Raw genomic sequence first — 26,513 nt, forward strand, 5'->3', positions numbered from 1 at the left:
CTAAGCCTGACCTCCATAACACAGAGATCGCTCTATTTGTAGATTTGCCAAACCCTTCGTCTTTTGCAAGTGGGTTTGGCTTTGCAAGCAAAATGAGGACATTTTAATGCGTGGACAGGAGCAGCGATTGAGGAACGTCTCGTGGTTGCCATGAGCCATGGTGCAAGGAATGAAATGGGGCCCCCTGTCAGTCTACCCACGGCCCCCTCCTGTGCAGTTGCACCGCCTGCACACTCGATAGCCGCACCACAAGACCTCCAATTGAACGACAAAGCATTTTGAACTTCTTCCGCACCGTACTTAGCCAACCATGCTAATCGGAGATGCGGGGGAAGGACAGTAAAGTCAACGGCAGTTCTAAAGAAATGCGTTTTCAACCGAGATGATGTAAATGCATAGCACCAGTAGCTTCCTCATATCGGAAGAGCGTTCCAGACGGCCTCAGAAGCGCATCTGAAAAATGGCCAGCCAGAAGCCGCGGCCTCTGCTGCAAGGATGACCGCTCGCGTGGTGATTTATGCCCCTTGACGAGATCAGCAAGGTATTGTGGTTAATTTGTGGCAAGTACTTAGTGTGTAATGAGTGCGACTCTATAACAATGTATTGGTTCGGCCAACCGCAGCCAATGCAGCTCGGCGAGCTACTGGACGGACCGCCAGACCCAACACGACGAGCTGAAAAAGGGATGCGAGACTGTGGTCCTCAACGAACCCCATTCCGTACCAACACAACTACGCCCCCTAAGTTCACAAGCGGGGGGCTCGGAGGAGAGAGATTCCACGATGGGACTGCGGGAACTGGGACACATCACAGAACGCCTACGGTGGATCAAAGAAACCGCCACCCGATGCCGTTTACGTCGTCGTTCACGAATTAGAGACATTAAAGTTTCGCCCATTGCGCAGAAGCTCGGCAGATGCCCCAAAAGAATGCGATTTATTTTTCGAATACTGTATTCGTAATTGCATTTACACTTTATAATTGGCATTGATTTTGCTATTCCTATTTAAAGCCAAGTCTCCCTTAAAAATAATTAGTCTCAATGGACTTTTAAAGTAACCTTATCTGGTTTGAAAGGTCTGCAGTCTGCTGCGCGTTGACATGTTTCATATACATGTTGTGACGTGTTTATATGAGCATAATCAAATGATATGCCCGTCTGATGCATACGTACTGTAAAATACAGAATTTTGGTTCACCAACCGATGGGAAAAGTTTGTTTTCCGTCAGCTTTTAAGCAACAAACTCACAAACAGTTTGGACTTGCCAAGACACACCAGCATAGTCCTCTTCATTGTTCCAGAAAGCCCAGAGGCCTATGGATAATTGTAATCTTATTTTTAAACAGTGAAACAAAGATTGTTGATTACTACATACAAACATCCCCCGTATAGCCTTAACACACAGTTGGAGCAAGTGCTGTTAGCGAGCACCTATGAAGGTTGGAACGGTAAGAGGGAGTGGTCAGAGCCACCCCCAGCCACCTTTGTCTCGCTTGTGGCGATCTTTACACATCGCATCAGGCACTCATTTGTGGCCGATTTGACCTCGGGGAAGCCCATGACCGGTTCAGATGATCGTTACCGGTGTTGGCCGTTACCGGGAATTGAACTCGGGTAGCTGGGTTTGTCGCGCAGCGCGCTAACCGCTACACTACCGCTCCCCACTGACACACACACAGGTGGACTTGCTAATTTGATCAATTATAGCAAGTCCCAACGCAGGTGTAGTTAATTGTACAGTACAAATACTGTATTGCAACACTAAGCCCGCGGTGGGGCCGTTGTCAAATGTTACCTACTTGTATTTTACCAGGTAAGGCCCACTAAGCTATGTAGCTCTTTTTTAGAAGGGACCTGGCCACAAATGATAGCTCAACGAAGTGGCTTAGCTCTTTGAAATGTATAACAGCAAAATACTCTTCAACGCATGTTTCTAAACGTGGAGGGAAAAACCGGAGGACCCGGAGAAAAGTCCACGCGACCGCGGGGAGAACATGCCAACTCCAAATATACAGCAGGCGTCAGGGTCGGGATCGAACGCACGACCTGCTGCATACCAGGCGAGGTAGTTAACATCTCGCCACCACTGAGCCCCAGAAGTGTGTAAATCTTGCTCGAGGTGTCGCCGTGATCCGTCGCCCCGAGCCAGGCCTCCTGCTGCTGGATCGGCATGGTTCCGCGTCATCGAGCGCGACGACAATCCGCGAGCAGCATCAGGTTCAGTGTGGCCGTCTCCTTGGGCAGTGAATCCACGCACGATCAGGGGTGTTGTTCCACATCTATGTTTCTGATACTCGACCGCAGGGCAAGGCGTGCCGGAACATCTAGTTGAAGATATCTGAAGACGAGCTACACACTCGACTTAGAACAGATTGCACGCAGTATATGCATAACCGACAGCCCATCAAATGAAACTTTTTTGAACAAACATTTATTACCATTTTATTGCAAACTGTTATCATCGGTGCACATCAAACCACAGGACTGTAGAACGGAATGTGTTGTTGAAGGAATGCTTGTAGATTATGCTAATGCTGGTGTGGAAACAGTGCGATGGAGTGGTGGCACAGAGGTTAGCACACTGCATTCTGAAACTGGCGACTTGAATTCGATTCCGCACCATGACTAACATAAATGGCGAGTGATATCTGAACTGGTAGACTCCGAACCTTCACAAACCCACACTGACCATCGTGGTAAAGTATGGTCAAACAGCACCCCCGTCGCCAAAGCGTTAAGGGGGAGGGGCATTTATCCAGCAGAAAATTGACAGATCTGTAAATTATTATTGAAGAAGTAAATGTTCTCCTGTTCATAGCGTATATGGATATGCATGAATCGGTTTAAGATAAAGCATGATAATCATCGGTATTGCCAAGTCTGTTGACATTATTTAATGAGCACAGGAATCTCATTACCTTCAATCACGAAAAAACCGGCTTTTACAAGCTACTGAAACTACACAGCCAAATTAGCCCATAAGTACGCATTTTAATAAAGATTCAAATGCTACAGCTTAAAGAAAACAGAATAGTCTCGGTGCTGTATCAATATGAGAACTACACCCAGTGTGGAACACTTCAAGCGGGGGTGAGGAGGTTTGTGTAAAGTAATTTTCGTGAATAAATATATCACAAGTAAAACATCCCGCCGGCGTTCATTGGACGGGATGTGTGTAGGCCACATCCAAAGGCCCACGACTACTTTGTAAACAGGGAATTTTCCCACACAAACACGAATCATTACGGTACATTTAAGTGGACACGTCAATAAATAGTTCAAGATTAAAAACACTCGCGTGCACGATTTCAATCGATACCCGTCCCTGCTACATCTTCTTGCTCCTCAATTTTTGCAGCGTTTTCTAGAGAAATCAGAAACAAACGAGCACACATTAGTTATGCAAAGTGCAGTTTGCGAATGCCAACATCAAAGTTACTCCGAGCAGTAACGATTGCAGAAAGACTACCATTGGAGTTTTTCATTTTTACATTTTATTTAAAAGGTGCGTTATAAATATTAGCCTGACGTCCATAATATACAGGAGTCTACTTATAGATTCGTGAAAACCCTTTGGAAATGTGCCCCTTCAGTCTATTATTCCAAATCCGACGGCACAGATCACAAACTACTCACATTATGGAGCCCCGCTGCTCACTCTCAGCTGTGGCTCATAGACCACTGAATAGACCAATGGGGAGTTGGTTTGCACGACGTGTGCAATGATTCAGCTCCCATCATTCGATGATTCATCGCGATTTAGGGGTCACGATTCAATACGAGAATTGATTCCTGTGTTTGTCTCATTTGTAGTCAGTCTAATTTCAGTGTTAAAAAACCAAATTCAACTAATTCGTTAATGACACTGCGGTCTTAAAATAAAAATATAAGAGGCAACATTTTGAGCACAAATAGAGGCCAGCGAGGACGTTAATATGGATTGGATACTGAATTGAACATATTTTTTTGTACTTTTAATGACTTTCCTTTGTACTTTAATTTCTACTGTCTGTACAGTCTTTTCTGTCTATACACTCTCCTGCAGGTGGTCCACTGTGCAGTTGAATTTATACCGTCTCATTTTGCCAACTCATTTGTAGTATATAGTATTTTGGTTATTTCATTTTTCACCGTTATCTCGAATATAATATATTCAAAAAGTGTTGCGCAGGTACAACATTCTTCGATGCACGATTATACAACACGTACCATCAGGGAGATTTACGCGGTAGTTTGTGCCGTAATTCTCACCTGGTGGAATGCCTTCGCCTTCTCGCGATTCCTGGTATACACGTCCTTCCTCTGCTCCGCCTCCCTCTTGTTCTTTACCTCCTCTAGCCGTTCGTACAACCTGCAGTGGCATTCACTCAAAGTGAGAAATGCCCAAGGTGGCCGAGAGGCTTGGAGGTTAGAGCCCTGCTGAGCTGGCACAGCCGGTGAGATCCCTGGATTTGAATCCGGGCATGTCTTAAGACCAAGAATCCCTTCAGAATTGTAAACTAAAAACTATTTTTATTTTACCAGGTAAGGCCCACTGAGCTGTGTAGCTCTTTTTCAGAAGCGAGCTGGCTATCACAAATGACAGCCCAATGAAGTGGCTTGTCATGTGGAAATGTATATCAGCCAAATATACTAAACGCATGTTTCTAAATGTGGAGGGAAAAACCCGGAGAAAAATCCACGCAACCAGGAGTGGAGAGAGAGACATGCAAACTCAAAATATAAAGGTGTCAGGGTTGGGATCGAACCCACAACCTCCTGCATACCTGGCGAGGTATTTAACATCTTGCCACCGTGACACCCCTCTCATTCAAAGCAGTGGCAACTCTTCGCGTTGGAAAATGGCACACAAAAGCGGATGCCGGAGAACTACCACTGAGATCCCCTCCAAGTGAACTATGCTCCATACAGTCGTGGGAGGCAATTTATCCAACTCCGTCACTGCCACAGAGAGTTATGTTCATCAATATGTTTTTAATCCGATGTATGTGTAGAACCACATTTTACATGAAATTTGTTGCAGCCATTGGTAGTCTCATCGCAGGTGGCTTTCTGGATTCGAAACTCAGGACTTCAGCGGTGGCAGCTCAGCTCTGGCAGCTCAGCTCTGGCCTCAAAGCCACCCGGCAACCTCCCCATGAAGAATAAATTATAATCAAAGAATCATTACATGCCTGGTGAATTGCACATTTACGTGTCAGCATATACGTCGTCAAATGTATTGTCGGCCCTGCTCATCATTGTACACCAAGCACGGATACATTTCACCAATTATGACACACAGCAGTGCTTTTGAAGACAGGCCTGTGCTGCTCATGCTACTGTCACAGAGAAGAGCTCTCAGTCCTAGTGAGCAGCCAGGCCTCCCTTGGGCCGGTTATGAGCCAGCCCCAGAGCTGTGGTCCACTATGTCAAACGGGGTGGGGGGGGGGGAGATGAGTGGGAGTTCAGTTCGGTTATACCTGCTTTCCTCCTATAGCCGCAGCACAGAGAAAACGCAAACTGTAACTGGAATTGGCCAAACATATCACTGCTGAGGAGTTGCCTGCAGGTTACTCAGTTGGGAATGAACATGGCAACATGAGCCCCTACTTCGAAAACCTGGCAGGACCCATCATCAAATAGAGTCTTGAGACTGAGCAAGGCTTTTCTGGGTAAAACAAGCACAACAATAATAATAGCGTAGCATTTGTTTGCGATTGGGTGCACGCACTCAAATGCTGCCCGTCTTATGCATAGCGCAAAGAAGCGCGGTCTGTGTGTCGCTGACAGTGAGATCACAGACAGAACCCGCGAGCGCACACGACGGGCCCAGGTACCTGGCCGTCCTCTTGACAGCCTCTTCCTCCGCGCTCTTCCTGTCGGCGGACGTGACCACCTTTACCTCCCCAACCTTCTTCAGGGAGCACTTCTGGGAAGACACGGGAACTACACGCACACACAAACACGCACACGTGACATTCGTTCAATCGTAGAGATGTCATATTGACCGTTGAGAAAAGCAAGTGGGTTTGGGTAGTGCACGTCGCTAAAAGGGATTTATAGCCGATGGTCAAGACAAACGACAGTGGCAGCCAAAAAGAGGGAACATGGCAAAGAGTACGTCTGCTGCAGAGATGGAGCAATGAAAGCAGCTCATAAGTAGGTAATAGCTGGATTGTTGCATAGCGTGGCCAGGAGAGAGGGCGACGGCTCACGGAGAGCTACTTCCAGCAGTGGATAGATCATAGCCACTCCCGCTGGCAATGTGGGCAGAAAAAAACTCCTTATATAATGTAACCCATGGAAACAAAGCAGAACATTTTCTTTCTGATACAGACGGTTGTTTGAGCGCAAAGGTACAACAACGGTCAATAGATGGGTCTGGGAAAACAGAGATATGGTGATGGTTTGCGGAGGCCTTCATCCAGCAGTGAACAGATCATAGTTAATGATGGCGACGTTAATGAGACGTGCAGACCTGGGGGACGAGCTGACTCACCGTCGACCAGCTTAGCGGTGGCAGCGCCACCCGCACGCTCCCTGCCGCTGCGCTCCCTGGCGCGCTGGGCGGTGGCGCTGGGCACGGCCTGCTCTCTCCTCCTCGCCTCTCGCACGCGTTTCTCCGACTGCACGATAAAGCCCTGCTTCCTCCGCTGGAACGCCTCCTGCAGGCTGGACGCAGAGTGTCCGCAGCCCGACACGACCACTGGCAGGCAGACACGTTGCCACTTTAATTTGTGCGTCTGTACGTTTAAAAAAATAACTTCCCCAGTTCATCCCGGTGACGGCTATCGGCGTAATGTCAAGAGACGAAGTATTAATTTGGATCTCTTGCAGAGAAGTGCAACCCCTCGTGTTTGATAAGGAAGCGGATATCACAGAGCTACCTTGGATATTTTTTTTAAGTGACTACACATTTTCCCTCCTGCTCTGCTAAATATGAGAGTAAATGTTCATCTGATGACAGTGAAACTGATGTTCATTTCCCGGAGCAGAAATTAAGTAAAATTGAGAACAGAACCAAATTTGCTGCGATGGATTTTTGTACAGTTGTTGGTGACCAGGCTGAGACCATCAACTCTCGACATTTGAGCACTTCGTTTAATCACAGCCGACTGTCTGGATTTGGGACCCAAGATCTCAGCAGTGGCGGCTCAGCAATCTCTCACCTCTGAACCACCTTGCCACCTCCCATTTCAACATGTCAAAATAATTTGTACTGACATCAAAGACAAAGATCCCCCATATAGCCTTAATAGACTATTGGGGCAAGTGCTGTTAGCGAGTACCTATGAAGGTTGTCACGGCACACGAGGGGGTGGGTGGCCAAGACCGCACCCGGCCGCCGTTATCTCTCCAGTGGTGTTTTATATACACCGCACCAGGTACTTATTTGAGGCTGAGTCGACCTAGGGGAGGCCCATGACCGGTCCAGATAATTATTGCTGGTGTTCGCCAGTGACCCGGCGACACGGGTCGCCGGGTTCGTAGCGCAGCGTAGTGCTAACCGCTACACTGCTGCTCCTCAACACACATCTCTCTTGCAACATATGTAACATTAAAAGCGAGGTAACCTTTGTCCTCTATTCTGGATTGTTTAATATTGTTCATATAACCTCGAAATAATTGCAAACCCATACGACTCTTCCCTAACGGTTCACCGAGAATCTACTGTAGCATGCACGGTAGGGTTGCGCTGTGCTCAACACGTTTTAGTCACAAGGTTGCGAATTAGTGAGGGAAAAAAGTATTTGATCCCCTGCTGATTCTGTACGTTTGTCCACTGACAAAGAAATGATCAGTATATAATTTTAATGGTAGGTTTATTTGAACAGTGAGAGACAGAATAACAACAAAAAAATCCAGAAAAACGCATGTCAAAAATGTTATAAATTGATTTGCATTTTAATGAGGGAAATAAGTATTTGACCCCTCTGGAGTTCGCATGTTCGCCCTGTGGTCTTGTGGATTTTTCTCCGGGTCTTCTGGTTTTTCCCTCCACATTTAGAAACGTGCATTTAGAGTATTTGGCTGCGATAAATGTACACATTATTAGCCACTTTGTTGAGCTATCATTTGGGGCCAGGATGCTTCTGAAAAAGAGCTAAATAGCTCAGTGGGCCTTACCTGGTAAAATAAAAATAGTTTAGTTGTATGAGCTCGTTCCTGGCTCACTCTGCGTGACCATTGGCTAGGCTCAAAGGTTCCTCAGTACCCGTGACCGAATGGGCGACGCAGGCGTTACCGTCCAGCGGAGACGCGCACCTTCGCTTGTCGACTGAAGCGATGTGCTCGGGCCCGGCTGCTGCTGTCCCGGCGAATCAGTGGCACAGCCTGGCGTCCGCCCCGTTACTTCATTGTCCTCAGCAGGCGGTTGCTGCAACGAGATAATAGCATCGTCAATTCGGGAGAAGATTTACACGCAAAGATCGATCCCATATAGCACGGGTGAGGAACCTTTTCCTCACATACCGAGGGCTGAATAGGAATCGTAAATACTTTTGGCGTGCTGGACATTTATACCCACTTCAGTCACTGCAAGAGGAACTTTTCGGCGACCAAAAGTGACTGCATGAAAATTCTGCACGCAGTGTTAACAGGTCGAAAATATTCCCCTCTATTACCCGAGCCATGCGGCTGGGATGCTTACAAATAATGTATGCAGGCCGTTTCTAAGTGGTAGTCCTCACGTGGCTGTGAACCGGATGCAATATAGTGGCGGACCGTATCCATCCTATAGGCCGTAGGTTTTCTACCCTGGCTATCGGGCCTTAAACAATGTTAGGATAAGAGCTTTTGGAGAACACCTGTTAAGGTTGGGGCAGCACACAAGGGGGTAGAATGTGACCACCACCATACCTGGCCATCTTTGTCTCCCCAGTGATGATACCATGGTATGTATTTGAAAATTTATTTCGCACCGGATGTAGCCAACCGTGATAATCAGGGGTGCGAAAAAAACCCCCAAACTTAAGCAAAACACCAGGATATTTTATTTTTTAAGGCCAAGTCAACACATAGGTGAGGCTCAGATAAGCCCTCTCGATGGATGAATCACACATGTCAATCCACTGCTGGATAAAGGCCTCCCAAAGTCTTCCGGTTCGTTGGGGGATATTTGCCCACTCTTCACCACGCTGGCCAGTTCGGGGTGGTTGAAGGCGGGCAGCAAAGACGTTACAAAGTGATACAGTACAATATTTTTTTTATCTAACACCCCTTTTGCTGGCAATGTAGTCTTATGATGTGGTTAATTCGATCCACTTGTTGAATCCACATAATTCCCTCCCATTGTCTTTTTACCCAAGTTTTTATAACCTTGCTCAATAAAAAAATAAAACATTAACTCTTATCAATTACACCTTCAAATGTGCTGTTTGCTGCTGAACAATTGATATTTAGGGGGTTTTTGGCCTGTGCTCAGCAACCATCATAAAAAAACAAACTTCACGTCCCGTCGTACAGTAAACCTGACAGCTTCGACGGAGACAAGGACATGGAGCGATCACAAGGAATATCGCCGGTCATGTGCGTCCGTTTACCGTGTCGCCCTCGAGCGTCACGTCCAGCGATAGCTCATGTTGCACGCTCGACTCAGTGTCCGTCAGGGTCACCAGGGTCAACTCGGGCTCCTCCAGGATCCCGGTCTCCTGGCCCGAGTCCTGGACGCCCGCGTGGGGGAGAAGGAAGAGGGGAGGGCAGCGTTAAGCCTCCCACGCTTGCTGAGGGTAGTTTCTACCCCACACCCTCACACACCCCTCCCCCACACTCCAGCTGCTTATTCATACACTGCCCCCACCGCCAGCAATGAAGGTTCCTGGCAGTGCCAAGTCGGTCTGTATGAAATCCGACATGTGTAACGTTGCAGCAATTCATATATTACAATTAATGTTTATGCTCATGTGTAAAAATGTATATATTTTTAGATTTTTGAAAACTATATGCTAATGTCCTCACGGTAATTTTAGGTTAAATCGGCAAAAAAAGGAGGAACAATACACACAACACAAAGGCAAAAACTAAATATAAAATGTTTAAGAATTGAATCGTGAATCCGCATCATGACAATGCAGTCACATGGGGTGATATGTTACAAAGCTTTGCAGTCGGTTAGCAAACACGCACTATGACGCGCACATCGTATTTAAAATGCGCGCACGATCGGCTGCACGCAGCTCGTACGCACCCACACACGCGTGCCGGGGAAGGCGAGCAGCAGTGAGAGATTCTGGCTCCACGAAGCTGAGGAATCCATCCGACGGAGTTCCTCTTGCTGTCCCAGCTCCCCCGATGATAGCACGTCCCACCCGGCCCCCGCGCCTCCCTCCCGCTTGCTCGCCAGCTCACACCACACGCGCTCGTCGGCCCGGCTGCTCCCGCCCGCTGCCGCTGCTGGGACTCCGCTGCCGCCGCCGCCGCAATCCGAACTCAAACTCCAAAAGCTGCTGCCGTAGTCGCTGAGTGCGGCGCACGCCCGGAAATCGGCGCGGTTGAGCTCGGGATCCGACCGCGCGGTGGCGCTGCTGGAGTGTTCCGCCAGCGTGTACTCGCTCAAGGGCGAGTCGTCCGTCGCGAGGAGTGCTTGCTCAGGGAGCGACGACGCGTCCGGACTCGGTCGGTCAGAGGCTCCGGTGGTGTCCGTGTTGCGAGCCGATACGCTGTCGTCGTCGCCACGGGGCGGTTGCTGCGTCTCTCCGGATGCTGCGAACGTACAGCTTCGCTGGAGGCTTCCCGTGGCCGGCGGCAAAGACCGACTCGGTACGGACACGAGCGTGGCCGCACTCCCGCCGGAGGACCCCTCGTCGGGCCCCAGCGCCACGTGTGACGTGTCGGAGGCGCCGCCCTCAGCCACGACCAACCCCGCGGGACTGCTAACCGAGCACGAGGCACCGGAAGGGGTGGAGTTGGATGAGGTGTCTTGTGTGGCCAGGCTGCAATCGTGCAGCGTCATTTCCGGCAGGAGCGCCCGGAAGGAGGGGTCGTCGTCCTCGCCTGTCATGCGATGAGCAAAACGTCAAAATCCTGCGCGCGTGGTCACGAAGTTAAGTTCTTAAAAACAGTGCCACAATACATTTAGTTTAAGTGTTAGCCTTTTGTCAATGGGGGGTTGTTAATCATACCAGACCAAACTGGTCAGCATGGGTTGGCACCAGTACCAATGCAGATATATCGCTCGCCACTGATGTTAGCCATGGCTGGGAATCAAACTCTGGTTGCTGGCTTCCCAGTGCAGTGTGTGAACCACAACACAAATTCTTTTGTATAGCTTCGTGAGCTTTTATCGTGGTTTAAAACACTTCGGGTGAAACCGACTGTGATACCCAGGGGGTCTTACCTGGCTCCCTGGACTGGGGCTCGCGATGTCCAGGGTGGCTAGACGCGACACTCAGCGCGGATGAGAGGGATGCGCTCGGGCAAGACGAGTCGGACAACGTACCCGAGATCCGACTGAGCCCTGAACCGGTGCCAGACAGTGCCAGACTCTGGGAGAGGAGACGGTGGAGGCACAAGTCGATACATCGGTGACAGTACCACAAATTTACTTCACAGTCAAAAAGTTAATCAATCTTCCTCATCGTACACCAGGGGCTATTATTAAACTGGGTTCTCAAGCGTAGCGAGTTGAAGGTCTCAATTCCAGCTATGAGAATTAAAAATATAAGTTTGAATGCGACGCAAAGAAAATTGTCCCCGGTAGAAGAGTGGGAAAGTACTGCCCTCTACTGTCTAGACGAGAGGTCACTCGCAGTTCGGTGGTATCCACTTCAGCGGGCCGTTCTCGAACGCACAGGTTTGCACACAAGCCAGCGAGAGGCACTCGTGATTTCTTCGTCTAATGGAAAGACGTCCAAGATAGCGTTTGTTAAATCAAAGCAAAAGCGACAAACGCACGGCAGAGTGAACCTGCGAGGGGCGCGTGTCGCCGGCGAGCGAGGATGTGTCGAGGGTGTAGTCGGGCCCTGCGGCCAGAGGCTGAAACTCCAGGGCCCCAGCGTCCGCGCGGCTCAAGTCCAGCCCCGCATCGAAACTGGGGTCCCACGTGTCGGTCGACTCCGGGTGCTCCGCCAGAGGCTCTGCCGGCCGTGGTGGAGGTGTGGCCGAGAGGGCGATGAACAACATCTCCTCTCGTACACGTGTCATTATGCCCAGGTAGGTCCCGTGATGTCATTATGTCTACGTATGCCTAACGCCCTTTGTCAATTCACTGCTAGGATAAAAGCCTCCAAGCACCGTGCAGGTTTCGAGGGTTATTTGACCATACTCACTACGCTGGTGAGTGCGGGATGCCGGGTTTAGAGGCAAATTGCGCACTAACCACTGTGCGCACTGCTGCACAACCACTTTATATCTACTCCGCAATACAAGCCGGCACATGTAATTTCAGAAGACATGCCTGGAACTAAAACTAAACTTTTTTTTTTATTTACCAGGTAAGGCCTGCTGAGCTAAATAGCTATTTTTCAGAAGCGACCTGGCCACAAACGATAGCTCAACAAGGTGGCTTATCACATGGAAATGTATAGGAGCCAATTACTCTAAACGCAAGTTGATTCTCGATGTGGAGAGGAAAACCAGAGGACCCGGAGACAAATACACGTGACTACGGGGAGAGAGATGACGAATGCTCGTGTTGCCATCGAAACGTCCTAGTTTTTTGTTATTTTCTTTGAACCTATCTACATGACTTTACCGAAAGACCCAAAGAATATGAATTCCTGCAGTCACGAAAGCTTTAAGTCAAGATTTATACAGACATCGTCAAGGTTGGGATGGAACCCATGACATCTTGTATACCACCAGGCAAGGTAGTTAACATCGGTGAGCAGGGCCACAGCAAGGACTCACCGTGCGAGGGGGCGACGCGCGGCTCCGTCGACGGCTGGGCACCCTGCTGCTGGTGCTTTGGCTGCGTGTACTTGGCTATGATCTCGTAGATGGAGCTGTGCTCAGACGGGGCGGCACGGTGCGGGCCGTGTGGCAAGAGCATCCAGTCAGGGTCTCCCTGTTGGCCTCCGGGCCCCAGGCGACTGCCTGGTGTGGCCGGAGGGCCCCGCGGCCCGTCCGCGGTGGCAGCTGGCCTCGCCCAGACCTCCCGCGCCCCGTCTTCCCCAAGCGTTTCTATCAATTGACATGCAGCATCCGTTCAAATAAAATAAATTATAATAAATGCTAACATGGTAAAGGTGCAGCCCTGCAATTGCCTACTCACACCACTGCTGGCAGAAAGGCCTATAAACTACAGTAAGCTACCTACTTGTGGCCTCCCGGTTGTGGAACTCCAGACTGGTGCCCCCCCTGGAATGTGGCACTCCCGACCATTGGAGATCAGGCTCTCCGACAGTGTTGATATTTCCCAACTGAAAATACGTCTCTTTTAAAACAGCCTTCCTATAATTGGCTTTGCTCCTCTCTGGCTCTTCTGTTGCCAACCGGTTCCTTATTTATATTCGTTGTCCTTTTGATGCACAACACCTTGAGACATTGTGAAAGACACCTAATTAGTGTCAATTATTATCATTGTATGGCCTACTCTTTTACACTGGCCAAACGTCTTGGATGAAGTGGGAGTACCCAAACTCTAACTCAGGGGTCGGGAACCTATGGCTCGCGAGCCAGATGTGGCTCTTTTGATGATTGCATATGGCTCGCAGATAAAACAAAATATTCTCACTTGTTTTAATCCATCCATCGATTTTTCACTGCGCATGTCCTGTTCAGGGCTGCAGGAGCAATTGTCCATTATTTTAATTGGATGATACTGGCCTACGTTTGCCGTTGCTGGGTAAAACAGGTAAACGCCCCCTTTTGAATCAGTCTGAGACTGCGTCTGCTCGGTCATTAGCTCAAAGCTAACCCTTCGACGAAGAAGATGGCGAAAAGAAAAAAAGACGACGAGTATCGTACATTTCAGGACGAATGGACCGAAGAATTCGCCTTTGTGGAGAGAGCGGGTTCTGCGGTGTGTCTAATTTGCAATGACAAAATTACATCGTTGAAACGGTCGAATGTAAAGCGGCACTTCGACACGCGCCACGCTACCTTTGCATCAAAATACCCTGCGGGAGACAGCAGAAAGAAAGCGTGCCAAGAGCTGAGCAGGGTGCAAGCTAGCCAGCAGCAACTCCGCGTATGGACCCGGCAAGGTGACTATAATTCGGCTAGCTTTGCTGGTTCTTTAGCAATAGTGAGGAACGGAAAACCATTCACAGATGGCGAGTATGCTAAAACGTTCATGCTGGATGTAGCCAATGAACTTTTTGATGATCTTCCGAACAAAGACAAGATAATCAAACGGATACAAGACATGCCTCTGTCGGCAAGAACTGTTCATGATCGTTCCATCGTGATGGCAAACAAAGTGGAGGAAACGCAATTGAAGGACATAAATGCAGCGCCGTTCTTTTCTCTGGCTTTGGATGAGTCAACAGACGTGAGCCATTTGTCGCAGTTCAGCGTGATTGCAAGATATGCTGTTGGTGACACACTGCGCGAAGAAAGTCTTGCTGTTCTGCCATTAAAAGGGTCCACAAGAGGTGAGGATTTATTCAAGTCTTTCATGGAGTTTGCTCAAGAAAAAAGTCTACCTATGGATAAACTTCTCTCAGTGTGTACTGATGGTGCTCCGTGTATGGTGGGGAAAAACAAAGGATTTGTGGCGCTTCTCCGTGAACATGAAAATAGACCCATCCTAAGTTTCCATTGCATTATACACCAGGAGGCACTTTGTGCTCAGATGTGTGACAGGCAGTTTGGCGAAGTGATGTCGCTGGTCATTCGTGTGATCAACTTTATTGTTGCCCGAGCCTTAAATGATCGCCAGTTTAAAACACTGCTGGATGAAGTTGTAAATAACTATCCTGGTCTGCTTTTGCACAGCAATGTGCGTTGGTTGTCAAGAGGGAAGGTGCTTAGCCGTTTTGCGGCTTGCCTGAACGAAATCCGGACTTTCCTTGAAATGAAAGGCGTCGGGCATCCTGAGCTAGCCGACACCGAGTGGCTCCTCAAGTTTTACTATCTCGTAGATCTGACTGAACATCTGAACCAGCTCAACGTGAAAATGCAAGGCATTGGAAATACAGTGTTATCCCTTCAACAAGCTGCATTTGCTTTTGAAAACAAGCTGGAGCTTTTCATCACGGATCTTGAAACAGGTCGTTTACTACATTTTGAAAAACTGAGCCAATTTAAAGATGCATGCACAGCAAGTGAGCCCATTCAAAACCTTGATCTCCACCAGCTAGCTGGCTGCACATCCAGTCTCCTACAGTCCTTCAAAGCACGCTTTGGAGAATTTCGTGAGCACACTCGTCTTTTTAAGTTCATCACCCATCCAAACGAGTGTTCACTGAACACAGCCGACCTGAATTACATCCCTGGTGTCTCCGTCAGAGATTTTGAAGCAGAAGTGGCTGACCTGAAGGCCTTAGACATGTGGGTGAATAAGTTCAAGTCACTGAATGAAGATTTGGAAAGAATCACACGACAGAAAGCGGAGTTGGCGAGCAAGCACATGTGGACAGAAATGAAAAAACTCCAACCCGAAGACCAGCTGATTCTCAAAACTTGGAACGCGCTTCCTGTCACATACCACACACTGCAGCGTGTGAGTATTGCTGTATTGACCATGTTTGGATCTACGTATGCATGTGAGCAGTCATTCTCACATCTTAAAAACATCAAGTCCAACCTACGATCACGTTTAATGGATGAAAGCCTCAACGCTTGCATGAAGCTTAACCTCACCAAGTACCAACCCGACTACAAAGTACCAACCCGACTACAAAGACATCAGCAAATCCATGCAGCACCAGAAGTCGCATTAATGGTGAGTGTTATAACAACATTATTTAAAAGAATAAATTCAGAGGCTTATTATACTGACATTTAGTTGAATTCACTTTTAAAATATATTATATGGCTCTCACTGAAATAAATTTCCAAATGTTTTGCTTTCATGGCTCTCTTAGTCAAAAAGGTTCCCGACCCCTGCTCTAACTGCACGCAATCTCTCAATTCTGTGTGTGCCTACATCTGGGAGGACAGCAACAGGGGGAGTGGACCAAGAAGACACATTTCCCATTGTTTCAACTGCCACGAAGGGAGATCGAAGCAACAACCTGTAGACTGCAGGTCTACTGTGTAAACAAGTATTTGAAAGGCCTATTGGGCCCTCAGTCAGAGAAAGCTTCATTACCCCTGCTCTTTGGCAAACCATTAGATTGCAGCACCACATAGCCTAAATCCTTAGCAACCCCACCAAGGATCACCCTAACGGCCACCCCACCAATAATCACCCTTATAGCCTCAGCAAATGGCAGGTACGAGCGCTGTTAGCGAGTAGCACCTACGAAGGCCAGCACGGCACACGAGGGGGTGGATGGCCAGCACCACGCCCTGACGGCTTGTCTCCCTAGTGACAATGTTTACACACGGCACCAGATACTTATTTGAGGCCGAATTGAGCTAGGAGAGCCCTAGTACCGGTTCAGATAACCGTCACCGGTGTTGCCCATGAGGGGGAATCGAACCCCGGACACCGGGTCCTAAGTGCAGCACGTTAACCACTGCGCCACCGCTTCCAGCACGTAGTCACACCATCGCTACCGCCGTACGCAGCCTTCACTGCTATTACCTCTCGGCAGCGTGCCACTCACCCTGGCTCAGCCGGCCGCTGGAGAGCGAGACGAGGCTGCCGCTGGAGATGGCGCCCAAGGCTGGGGAGGTGGTGGCCAGAGACTCGCTGCTTGCGGGGGACTCGGCCGAGGGAGGAGAGGCCGAGGGAGAAGAGGCTGCATGTTTCCCCAGGGAGGCCCGGGCCTCTGCGGGGGTCTGCCATTCCACGTAGCTGGGAGATGCCTTGAGACGTGTACAGCCGTGGTGACAGAAATGCAACAGCAATTCCATTAATAAATAATAATAAAATTTCTTGCTGTGGTTTTCACACCTGATGATGATTGCTTGTGTTGCAGTCGAAACGTCGTGATAATTTTATTGTTTTATAATTTTATTATTTTATTGTTTCCCTTCTACGTGACTTTACCGAAAGAACCAAGAATAATAACAACGCCCTTTATTCACTCGGCAGTGTACTTGTGTACTGCTGTCCAATAGTTTTTTTTTATTTGACAAAAAAGTAAAATGTGGTATAACGAGATAATTGAGTGAGCTCAAAAGCATTTCTAAGATTTTCAAACATTGTCCTTGAAGCAAGACCAAGGTTTTTGTAGTCCTCTTACTTTACAATCGAACCTCCAATTTGCATGGTTGGCTACGTATGGGTGCGAAAGAAGTTCAACATACATACATTCTGAATAACTAAATCAACATTATTTTGCCTTATGATGTTGGTGAATAAGCCATGTTGTTAAATGAAAGGTCCACCGTATCAATGAGTGACAATGGATAATAACAAACAGTGGCCTGCATCTGAGCTCAGTTCAAGTGTAGAGAACTTCACGGGGGAGTCTGCACGTTGGCAGTCTCTTGTCGAGAACAGTTTATGGTCATCATTGCTCAGATGCAAAACACACTTCCATGTTACACAGCACACCGACACGCCGACAATACACAGCGAGAAAAACAAAAGAGGGCAACTATACACACAACACAACACCCACCATCACAAAGTGAAAACAACAAAGACATGTGCAAATATGCACACAAATACGCGGACACACACGCACGCACGCACACACAGACAGACGTGAACTCGGGCTCAGAGGTAATGCTTTTCTCGGGAATGAGCAATCAGCCCCACTCTCCTCTGGGCGCGGGGCCCAGAAGCAGGGTCAGATTTGGCTAAGTTTTCATCATTGGCCTGCGATGCTGCAGCCATCACTGGCCTCCGAGGGGACAAAGCACTGTAGGTCCACAAACCGTCTGGCAACAGCCAAAATCCACACAAGCGTCAACGGACAGACACCAACTTTGAAAATAAAAACACATGCAAACGGCGATTTCTAGACAGCAAAAGGTCCGATTGTGAAACTAAGTCTTCCCATCATGCCTTGCACGCGATGTGAAATCACAACACAGCCATATTTGAGCATTTACGGAAATTTTAACCCAAAAAACAAATACTTCATGCAGGCACACACGGTGTGTTCTGGGCTTTCCAACAAGTTTAAAGCGTTACGAATGAGAACAAACAAAAATACTTTAAAATCATGGTCAGGTGCTCAGTTATCGTTTCCTCAATACATCACGGTACTGGGGAATTAAAACCAGGGATGTCAATAGGGTGCCACCATGACTCACTTGACTTGTATTGATTCTTATCATCCTTTGATGAAATAGGCTCTTCATGAGAGTGAAAAATAATTTATTTATAACAGATTTTTGTGTTTAGTTTGTTGTCCTTCCCCCGCACCGCCGATTAGCAAGGTTGGCTACGTACGGTGCGAAAGAAGTTCAATATAAATACATGACATTATAGTTCAGAGAGAATCCTGAACCTGTTCAACCTTCTTTACACTTTTACTTCCGCTGCTTCTATTCTACTTTCGCCGTGAAACCAACGACGCTGAAGGAGCAGAGTTGGCGCTTGCGGTAGACATCCCGCAGTAACGACCGCGTTGAAACGATGCGTAACATCGCGACACGGACATTACCGCAGTGCACAACCACAACATGTGCGAGGAAGAGAGTGGAAACCTCGGTGTGTGGGAGACGGCTTCCGTTGAAGAAAGATGGCATTCCCAGGCTCACGTCAGCGGAAATGCCAGGCGGCACTGCAGGTGACTGAGTTGAACCTGGAAAATGGAACAGGACAAGGTTAGAGAAGGAATATCCAAATATTTAACCCTTACCCATTCCGATAACGTACATGGGAGCCTCGGTACCGATAAAGTTATAAAATAACTTCACCGATAAAGTTATAAAATAACTTCAGCGAAAAAGTTATTGTAGAGTGCGGTCATGTCACTATAGTTCTTTGTGGGGAGTACAATGTCTTGAAAAACGGTGCTAGAAATCTCCAAATAAAATTACCGCTGACCACTTAGACGTTCCAACATTAAGCTATGAACGGGACCCACCCTGCAACTTGCAGGCGCCTACAAGTTGCAGGAACGATGGGATCAGTTCATGTGCATAAGTGAGACAGATTGTGACATTGCAGATATGAGCAATCACGACATCTGGGTTTCATCCAGCAGTCCAAAGGCAATCACTGATACTGATGATGATGCTAATGACAATGCTAATAATGATGATTCTGATGACAATGGGAGTGACGACAATGCTGATGATGGTAATGATGATTATGATGATGCCGAGGAAAAAGCTCATGACACAGACAATGATGATGCTGAACTCGATAACGACCATGACCTTATTCGACCATAGAGGCACCAGGCCGCCAAGATTTGAACTGCCTCACCAGGTATACAGGAGGTTATGGGTTCGATCCCGACCCTGACGCCGCTCTCCCCGTGTTCGCATGGATTTTTCTCGGGGTCCTCCGGTTTTTCCCTCCACATTTAGAATCAACATCACGCGTTTAGAGAATTCTGCCGCTATAAATATCCATGTGATAAGCCACTTCGTTGAGCTAACATTTGTGGCTAGGTCGCATCTGAAAGAGCGTGATATAGCTCAGTGAGCCTTACCTGGTAAAATAAATATAGTTTAAGTTAAGTTTAGTTTAAGTTTACTCAACGTGGGTAGCGAGAAGTGAGGCGGGACCTACCGTCCCACGTGCTGCTGGACGGAGCAAGCAGTACGTCCCTCCAGTTGCGACCGTCACCGCCGTCACCGTAGACGGAGTCGCCCGGGGAGTACGAGCGCGGACGTCCCTCGGCCGAGACCCGAGACGACGCCTCCAGTCGCCCGTCCCTGTACGAGTTGTCCTCGCCCAGCTCCTCAACCTCATCCTCACCGAGGGCGCCGGAGAAACGCAGTCTCTCCCGGCACGAGGCCCCAAACTCGCTGTCCGCGGTCGCTTCCAGCAACGAGCCACCCAGGCCTGCGATTAAATTAAACAGCAGTGGCGCCATGGCAAGGGTGTTTTGCTACGTCCAGTCGCACAGATGCAGTCAAGGTGCAGCCCTGCTGTGACTTGCTCACGACATTACTGGTAGCTCTAGAGAGCTCACTTCTCAAACAGTGGTTACCCATCCTTTCTAGATATGCAGGGTACTGTCAACCCCCAAAGGTTTTTCACGAAACACCATGCAACAATAGCAATTTTTTTAAATTCCTAAAGCATTATAAATGTCAATGAAAATGTACAGAAATTATAAATTTGCTTTTTATTGACGAATCTAAATAGCTGTGCAACTGGCAGTAATATCTGGTTTTGTGAAAGAAGAAAATAGTAGCGTCTGCACAACAGTTTCATCGACCACTTTGCAAGATCAGACGAGTGGACCAGTGACATGCGGTGAGGTCAATGGTTGGGGAGGCACTGGCTGGTGTCAGAGCCAGATTCACACACTGAGGGGGGCGTGGCCTCACGGAGGGGGCGTGGCCTCACGGAGGGAGGCATGTTAGACGCATTCCCCTCAGTGAGGCAGATGTGATAGCTGCCTCCCCTGGTGCTTTTTCATTGCAGTTTCATAACGAGACCAGCGAGCCTAAACATCTTTATACACATACGTTAAATAAGTTACCTGGAGCATGGAAGGCGAGGACATGAAATGAAGGGGTCTAAAAACATTACATTGGTGACATACGGAGATAGTAACAGGCTTGCGCTTATTACCCGCGCTCCATCCAGTTACTGAGGGGTTGCGCAATCAGAGGGGAAGCTGAGCTTGTCGCTGCCTCACCTCTCGTCTCTTCCTGTATTTGCAGCGGAGCTCCGCAAATTTGGCAATTTTGACTATAAAAATAATTCGAATCGTACAGAAATGACATTTATAACACAGATCAGTGGAAAAATATTAATATTTATTTTATTTGATTATTCTTTTTTTCGTAACAGCTATTTTCATTGGAGTATGGTGAGGCTCTGCCTCCCCTGCCTCCCCTGACCGCACGTCCCTGGAGTGGACGTGTCAGTGGAGTGTGGACGAGAGAAGCCGGTGTATGTGACGATGATGCACGTGTCAGTGGAGTGTGGGTGCACGGCGGGTGCTGACCGAGGGCAGAGCGCTGCTTGTCGCTGCGCGGCGTGTCCACCTCCTGGATGGCGCTCAGCTCATGCTGCTCGATGAGTCCCAGAAGGCCGAGGCGTGAGCGGGCCACGGGGGGCCGTTCGCGGACGGGCCGCCCCAGGTGAAAGACGGAATCCACGCCCACCGCGAGCCCGCCAGCTCCGGATAGAAGCGGTACGGCGGCCGGCAGCGGTTCGCCCTCTGAGGCACGGGCACGACACCAATACAACCAACTAAAACATTTTTTTCTTTAACCAAGTAAGACCCACTGAGCTATACAGATATTTTTCAGAAGCGACTTGGCCACATATTATAGCTCAAAGAAGCGGCTTATCATATGGAAATGTATAGCAGCCAAATACTCTGAACGCATGATTTTAAATGTGGAGGGATAAGCCGGAGAGACCTGGAGAAAAATCCATGCGACCATGGGAAGAGAAACATGCAAACTACAAATATACAGGCGTCAGGGTCAGGATCGAAGCAAAGACCTCCTGTATACCAGGCGAGGCAATCAACATGTCGCCACTATGGTCGCCATGGTGGCGAGACGCAAATCAGACACCAGCATGAGCAGCAACACCAGAGGCTATGTAGCTACCGCATTACAATGTAATTTGTGTTGAACAAGTGTAAGTTCCATGCGGTTTCCTCTGCCTAGGACTGCCTCCATAAAATAAGCAATTGTTTACCTTTCTGGATGTCTTGAGAGGCATTTAGACGCTTCTTTAGAACTGATTTTTGTGCTTAGTTTGTTGTTCTTCCCCCACACCTACGATTAACACGGTTGGCTCCGTACAATGCAAAAGAAGTTCAACATGCGTAACGCCAACATGTATTTTATTTTACTAGGTTACTGTATTGAGAAAAATGTAATAAACTAGAATTATTGTATTTTAGAGTGTTTGGCAAATTGAACTGCCTTTTTATTTTACACTTATCAGAATGAGACTGATATTCCAACAGGAAGACACTCAGATCCATTACCTCGTCAAACCATAATGTTTACATTTTAATAACAACAATCCAGGAGCAAACTATGCTTGTGGTAATACCAAAGGACTGCTTCTCATGTCTTGCCACCACAGTTAACGGATTTTACAGAATCAGGCACAAGATGACGATGCTGTGGCCCAGTCTGTAGCCCTGGGGAGGTCCTCAACAGTGCAAAGCTTCTCCAGAAGGGTTGGCAGGCCAATAGAGGCTCCATGGTCTGTGTCTCACCGCAGTCACATGGCTGTCAGGGTCGCTCGAGTAACCCCATTTCTGCACATTGACTTTTGATCTGCCGACTCCAGTTCAAAGGCTACAGGGACATTTGCCCAAGATAAACGCTTGCAAACCCAACACCTCCTAAATGTAGTATAAATAACATCCCGACAATCTTCATCCAAACTACAATTCAGAAAATCTTACTCAAACCAATAGGCAGACTTCTGACAGAGGCAAAGAGATTGGATTTAAAATGTTGGGTCATGACCACGGACGTCCCCACGCTCACCAGATAAGCAGTTGAAGGCGCCGCGCTCCGTTGCCTCCTCACCAATGTGGTGCAGCTCCTGTGGATGGCTCCGCTCCGGAATTTTGGCGCTACCGGGCCCCTCCAGGGCTCGGAACAGGGAAGACATTAGGTCGTACCGCTGAGCCAGCTCAGAGTGCTCCCACGCGGCCTCCGGCCTCTCACCGCCGACGCCAATCTGTGATGACCAAACGCACGCATGTTAAATCTCCATGTGCGTCGGAGCACCGGTAAGCGAGCAATGTAGGCAGGGAGACAAACCCGTGCTGTTAAAACCGACGATGGCAGACTAATAATTACTTATTTACCAGGAAAGAAACATCGAGTCCAATGACTATTTAGGAGGGTCCTGCATTGGGTTATTACATTTTATTTCGAGATGTTTTCAGCCAATTTAAGCACGTGTGTGGGAGGAAACCGGAGGGTGCGAAAGCGGGTTACACTAATTTCCCCGTACAGATGAAAACAGACGGAAATCAGGCCACTTGCTATACCATCTTCTTCTGGCGAACCAGGGCATGGCACACTGACGCCCACAGGAAGGCAGCTTCACAACATGTGTGGGATTCAACAACATCGCTTCCACAGTGGTGGATTGCAGGCATGCCATAGCCACCACCGCCCAGGCATAAAGACCATGAAGCAGTATAAGTGTAGACTACCGACGTTAAATCCCTAAATCAAGATCTTATCCAATGGCTGTGGAAAAATGCATCGATTCATTTATGAACATCAATCCTTAAGCTCATGACACGTGTACAGTTGTATATGATTGCACGTGGAGCCCTTTGTGAATCTACCGACGAGCGAGCAATTCCCCATGCCGTGCTGCGGGCCACAGAAGTTATGTGACCAGACTTAACCATGTTGGTTACTGCGGGTTGGGAGGATAGCAGTACAGTCACATGATTGATTATGATGCAGTGTACCTCTGCTGCCCACCACGTAGCCTTGCAAACTATAACAACCATTTGCATAGTGGGCATGCAAGCATCATCGAGGTGTAAAACCTGCTTAGCTTTCGGAATGTGAAGATAAAAAGGCACATTACAGGTGATTTTGTCATGAGCTCTTGACACACCCAACAATTTACTTCAGTAAAAAAAATTCTTAATCATACATTGACACAAACTATTCCAAGACTGATTAGGCAACTTATCTTGCACCACAAGAACTTAACAAACATAATAGGAAAGCATTACACTTGCTGCAGGTATATAATATCAAAAATAGTGGAAGCACTTTATATATTACAAAGGCTGTACACAGCTGCTGCAAGCACAATACGACAAATGACATTACATTACAGAATGTGGTTACCGCACCTCCTCTGTGGAGCGAGATAGGTCACGCTGCTGCTGCACCCCCTCATTGCTGCTCCACACTCCTCCTTCTCCTTCCTCGTCTTGCCGAGCGCCCTGCGTCCACCTCTGCACTTCGCCCTCGCCCTCCCATTTGTGAGTCGGCATCGCTGGCAATTTCCGGGCATCCCACGGCCGAGGTGCAGATTCCGCCGGCCACGGGGGATTGGAGTCCACCGGCGACGGCGCCTCAAGCTCGGTTGGCAACGCCGCTCGCCCGGCAAGGGAATTCCAGTGCCCGGCGAGCCACGAGGGAACCGCTCGGCCCCGCGGTCCCACGCTGGGGGCGGCCGCCCCTCCCTCGTCCGGCTCGAAGTTGAGCATTCCTCGTGACGTAGATTCCGGCATCGTCGAGGACTTTCCCTCGAACGGGACAAGTTGTTTGGGGTTTGTCAATTCCACTGCAGTGGGGGGTTCCAGAAGTCCCCGCCACAAGGCCGTGGTGCCACGCGCTACCTGTGCTCGAGCGTCAGACTGCGTTTGCCGTCGCGGCGGTTCGGCACCAGGGACCGTCACCCTGCTCTGCTGCCGCGGCTTGCCGAGCGGGAACGCAGCGGGCACGAAGGACGCAAGCTGGGCTTGTCGCGGCCGAGAGGGCGAGGCCGGGACGCGGCCTTCGAACGAAAGCTCCACGGGTGAGGCCGCCGTGCTCAGCGGAAGCGAAGGAGCGGCTGACCGTGGGGACGGCAGCAGCGAGGTGTCCACGCATGGTCGGTCGGTTCCCGTCAACTGCCTGTCCAAAAACATCGCCGCTCGCGACGCCTCCGCGCCCGAGGGCGACGCGCCAACGGTTCTGTCGGGCGCAAGCGGTGAGGCGCCGGCAGCAGGTGCTGCCACCCGGGGCGGGCCGCTGACAGGAAGTGATGGCGGGGCAGCAGCTGCAGCGACCGGGGGTGAAGGAATGGCCACGGGTTGAGCAGTGGGTGGCGCAGAGCTGAAGATGGCAGAGTACCTCTTCTTGAGCACCTCCTGGTATTCCTTGAGTCTCTCACGGGCATCCTCAACAGACTGCTGATGCATCCTGTGAGGGGGCAAACGAGCTACTGTGTATGATGGTCAAAGTGCACTGGTCAGCCTGTCCATTCAAACTAAAAAATATAGGGAAATTAAACAAAAGCAGCAATCTCACTTGAAAAGCAAGTGCCCAGCATTTGACGCAAATCGCCAGAATACATTGAAAATGTGCACAGATTAATGATTTCATAAAGAACACTTCGACTTCATAGCTGGATGGGTTGCTCATTTCTTATTTGTTTGCCCTTTCCCTCAGTATTATCCCAACTGTGCTCTCAGCGTCATTCGAATCTCTCGCAGTGCAACCCTTTGTGTTGAAGAACAGCCCACAGAAGCAGACACCACCCAAGTAGCTCTGAAACCCAGGGGCTTCAGAGCTACTTGGGTGGCAGGGTCCTCTGCTGTGATCTGTGAGCGTGGGAATCACCTGTTCTGTTGCACGAGCCACTGCTGATGGAGCCGAACGGCAAGAGTGCGCTCATCTGGCCTGGACAGCGCAGGCTCCAATGCCCCCCGTGGTGTCGTGTCCTGGGGGAGGGATAGTCCAAAGCAAAACTTTACATCACAAAGCTTTGTAATATATATTTTTTTATCAATTTCAGTAGCATCAACATAATCGTACTCAACAATGAGCCTATGTGATGCAAGTAGTGATGTACGCCTGTGATCCAGTTAGACCAGTGGCCGGCAACCTGTGGCTCTGGAGACGCATGTGGCTCTTTAAGGACTACTTTGTGACGTTATTTATTAAGGACCGCCGTCTCGCATATTCACACGCATTGCAGCTCTTGGAATATTTTTTTACTGAATTCGAGAAAAATGGCTCTTCTTATTATTTTGGTTGCCGACCCACGAGTTAGACCATGCCACCAGACAAGCGGGTGTTCGAGTGGCTCCTACAATTGGGCCCTAATAAACTCAGTCCAAATTAATTCTCAACTTCAATCAGCAAACACATTTGATTTAAGTGGGACCAAGTGGCTCTTCAATCAGAAAACGCCTGGTTGAAGAGGCGGCTCGGTCCGACTGTGACAGCAGGTGTCCCCGTTCTCAATCACCAGGGAGTGAAGTGCACGAGGAAGAGTCGCTGCCCGCTCTCCCTGCTCCTCCTGCGCCACATCATCCATGCCCCGTGCTTCTCTGTCCAGCCGACCAGGCTCAGGTGCCTTGACTTCCACCCTGGAGGCTGTAAAGCCCCCCACACACACACACGTCCCTTAAACTTCTTATCGAATGTGTAACAGAGATCCGCTCTGAGCATCCCAGCACAGCTCAGGAGGCGCTTGGCTGTTTTTCCACTGGAGAATCCGAACCGTACCACTGACGTTACACACATACCTCTTCTGTCCCTGGCCCTGCTTGGCCCTAAGCCAGATAAAAATGTCATGCGAGGCTAGCGTAACACGATTTGGTTTTGGCTCGACTTGGAAAATAGTCAGTGAAAAACCACCCTACAGCGAGAGAACCTGCGCTGGCATGGCACAGATGTACCATTGGAAACGTTTGTGTTTAGTTTATTTTCCTTCCCCACAACTCC

General features: G+C 49.0%; 1 protein-coding gene across 4 annotated transcripts in view; it reads right to left on the reverse strand.

Annotated features, from left to right (window-relative positions):
• Window positions 1-2,428: 2,428 nt before the first annotated feature.
• The window catches only part of LOC116952619 (uncharacterized), a 41,106-nt gene continuing 17,021 nt past the window's right edge, over window positions 2,429-26,513 (reverse strand). For 3 of the 4 annotated variants that reach the window (XM_032972156.2, XM_032972152.2, XM_032972153.2), the window contains exons 14-31: window positions 26,035-26,162; window positions 25,404-25,504; window positions 23,927-24,983; window positions 22,584-22,779; window positions 21,068-21,283; window positions 19,675-19,950; window positions 18,639-18,736; window positions 16,640-16,841; window positions 12,831-13,103; window positions 11,877-12,058; window positions 11,320-11,467; window positions 10,171-10,976; window positions 9,527-9,646; window positions 8,250-8,361; window positions 6,484-6,690; window positions 5,822-5,930; window positions 4,254-4,353; window positions 2,429-3,366 (exon numbers count right to left, since the gene is read on the reverse strand). In XM_032972156.2, coding sequence (XP_032828047.2) covers window positions 3,331-3,366; window positions 4,254-4,353; window positions 5,822-5,930; window positions 6,484-6,690; window positions 8,250-8,361; window positions 9,527-9,646; window positions 10,171-10,976; window positions 11,320-11,467; window positions 11,877-12,058; window positions 12,831-13,103; window positions 16,640-16,841; window positions 18,639-18,736; window positions 19,675-19,950; window positions 21,068-21,283; window positions 22,584-22,779; window positions 23,927-24,983; window positions 25,404-25,504; window positions 26,035-26,162 — 4,367 coding nt within the window. In that variant the 3' untranslated portion in view covers window positions 2,429-3,330. The remainder of the gene's footprint in view (window positions 3,367-4,253; window positions 4,354-5,821; window positions 5,931-6,483; window positions 6,691-8,249; window positions 8,362-9,526; window positions 9,647-10,170; window positions 10,977-11,319; window positions 11,468-11,876; window positions 12,059-12,830; window positions 13,104-16,639; window positions 16,842-18,638; window positions 18,737-19,674; window positions 19,951-21,067; window positions 21,284-22,583; window positions 22,780-23,926; window positions 24,984-25,403; window positions 25,505-26,034; window positions 26,163-26,513) is intronic. The other variant, XM_032972155.2, reaches the window with a different exon arrangement.

This window comes from Petromyzon marinus, chromosome 47, assembly GCF_048934315.1.
Source record: "Petromyzon marinus isolate PM22_M1 ecotype Great Lakes invasive population chromosome 47, UKy_Petmar_22M1.pri1.0, whole genome shotgun sequence".
Taxonomy (NCBI): domain Eukaryota; kingdom Metazoa; phylum Chordata; class Hyperoartia; order Petromyzontiformes; family Petromyzontidae; genus Petromyzon; species Petromyzon marinus.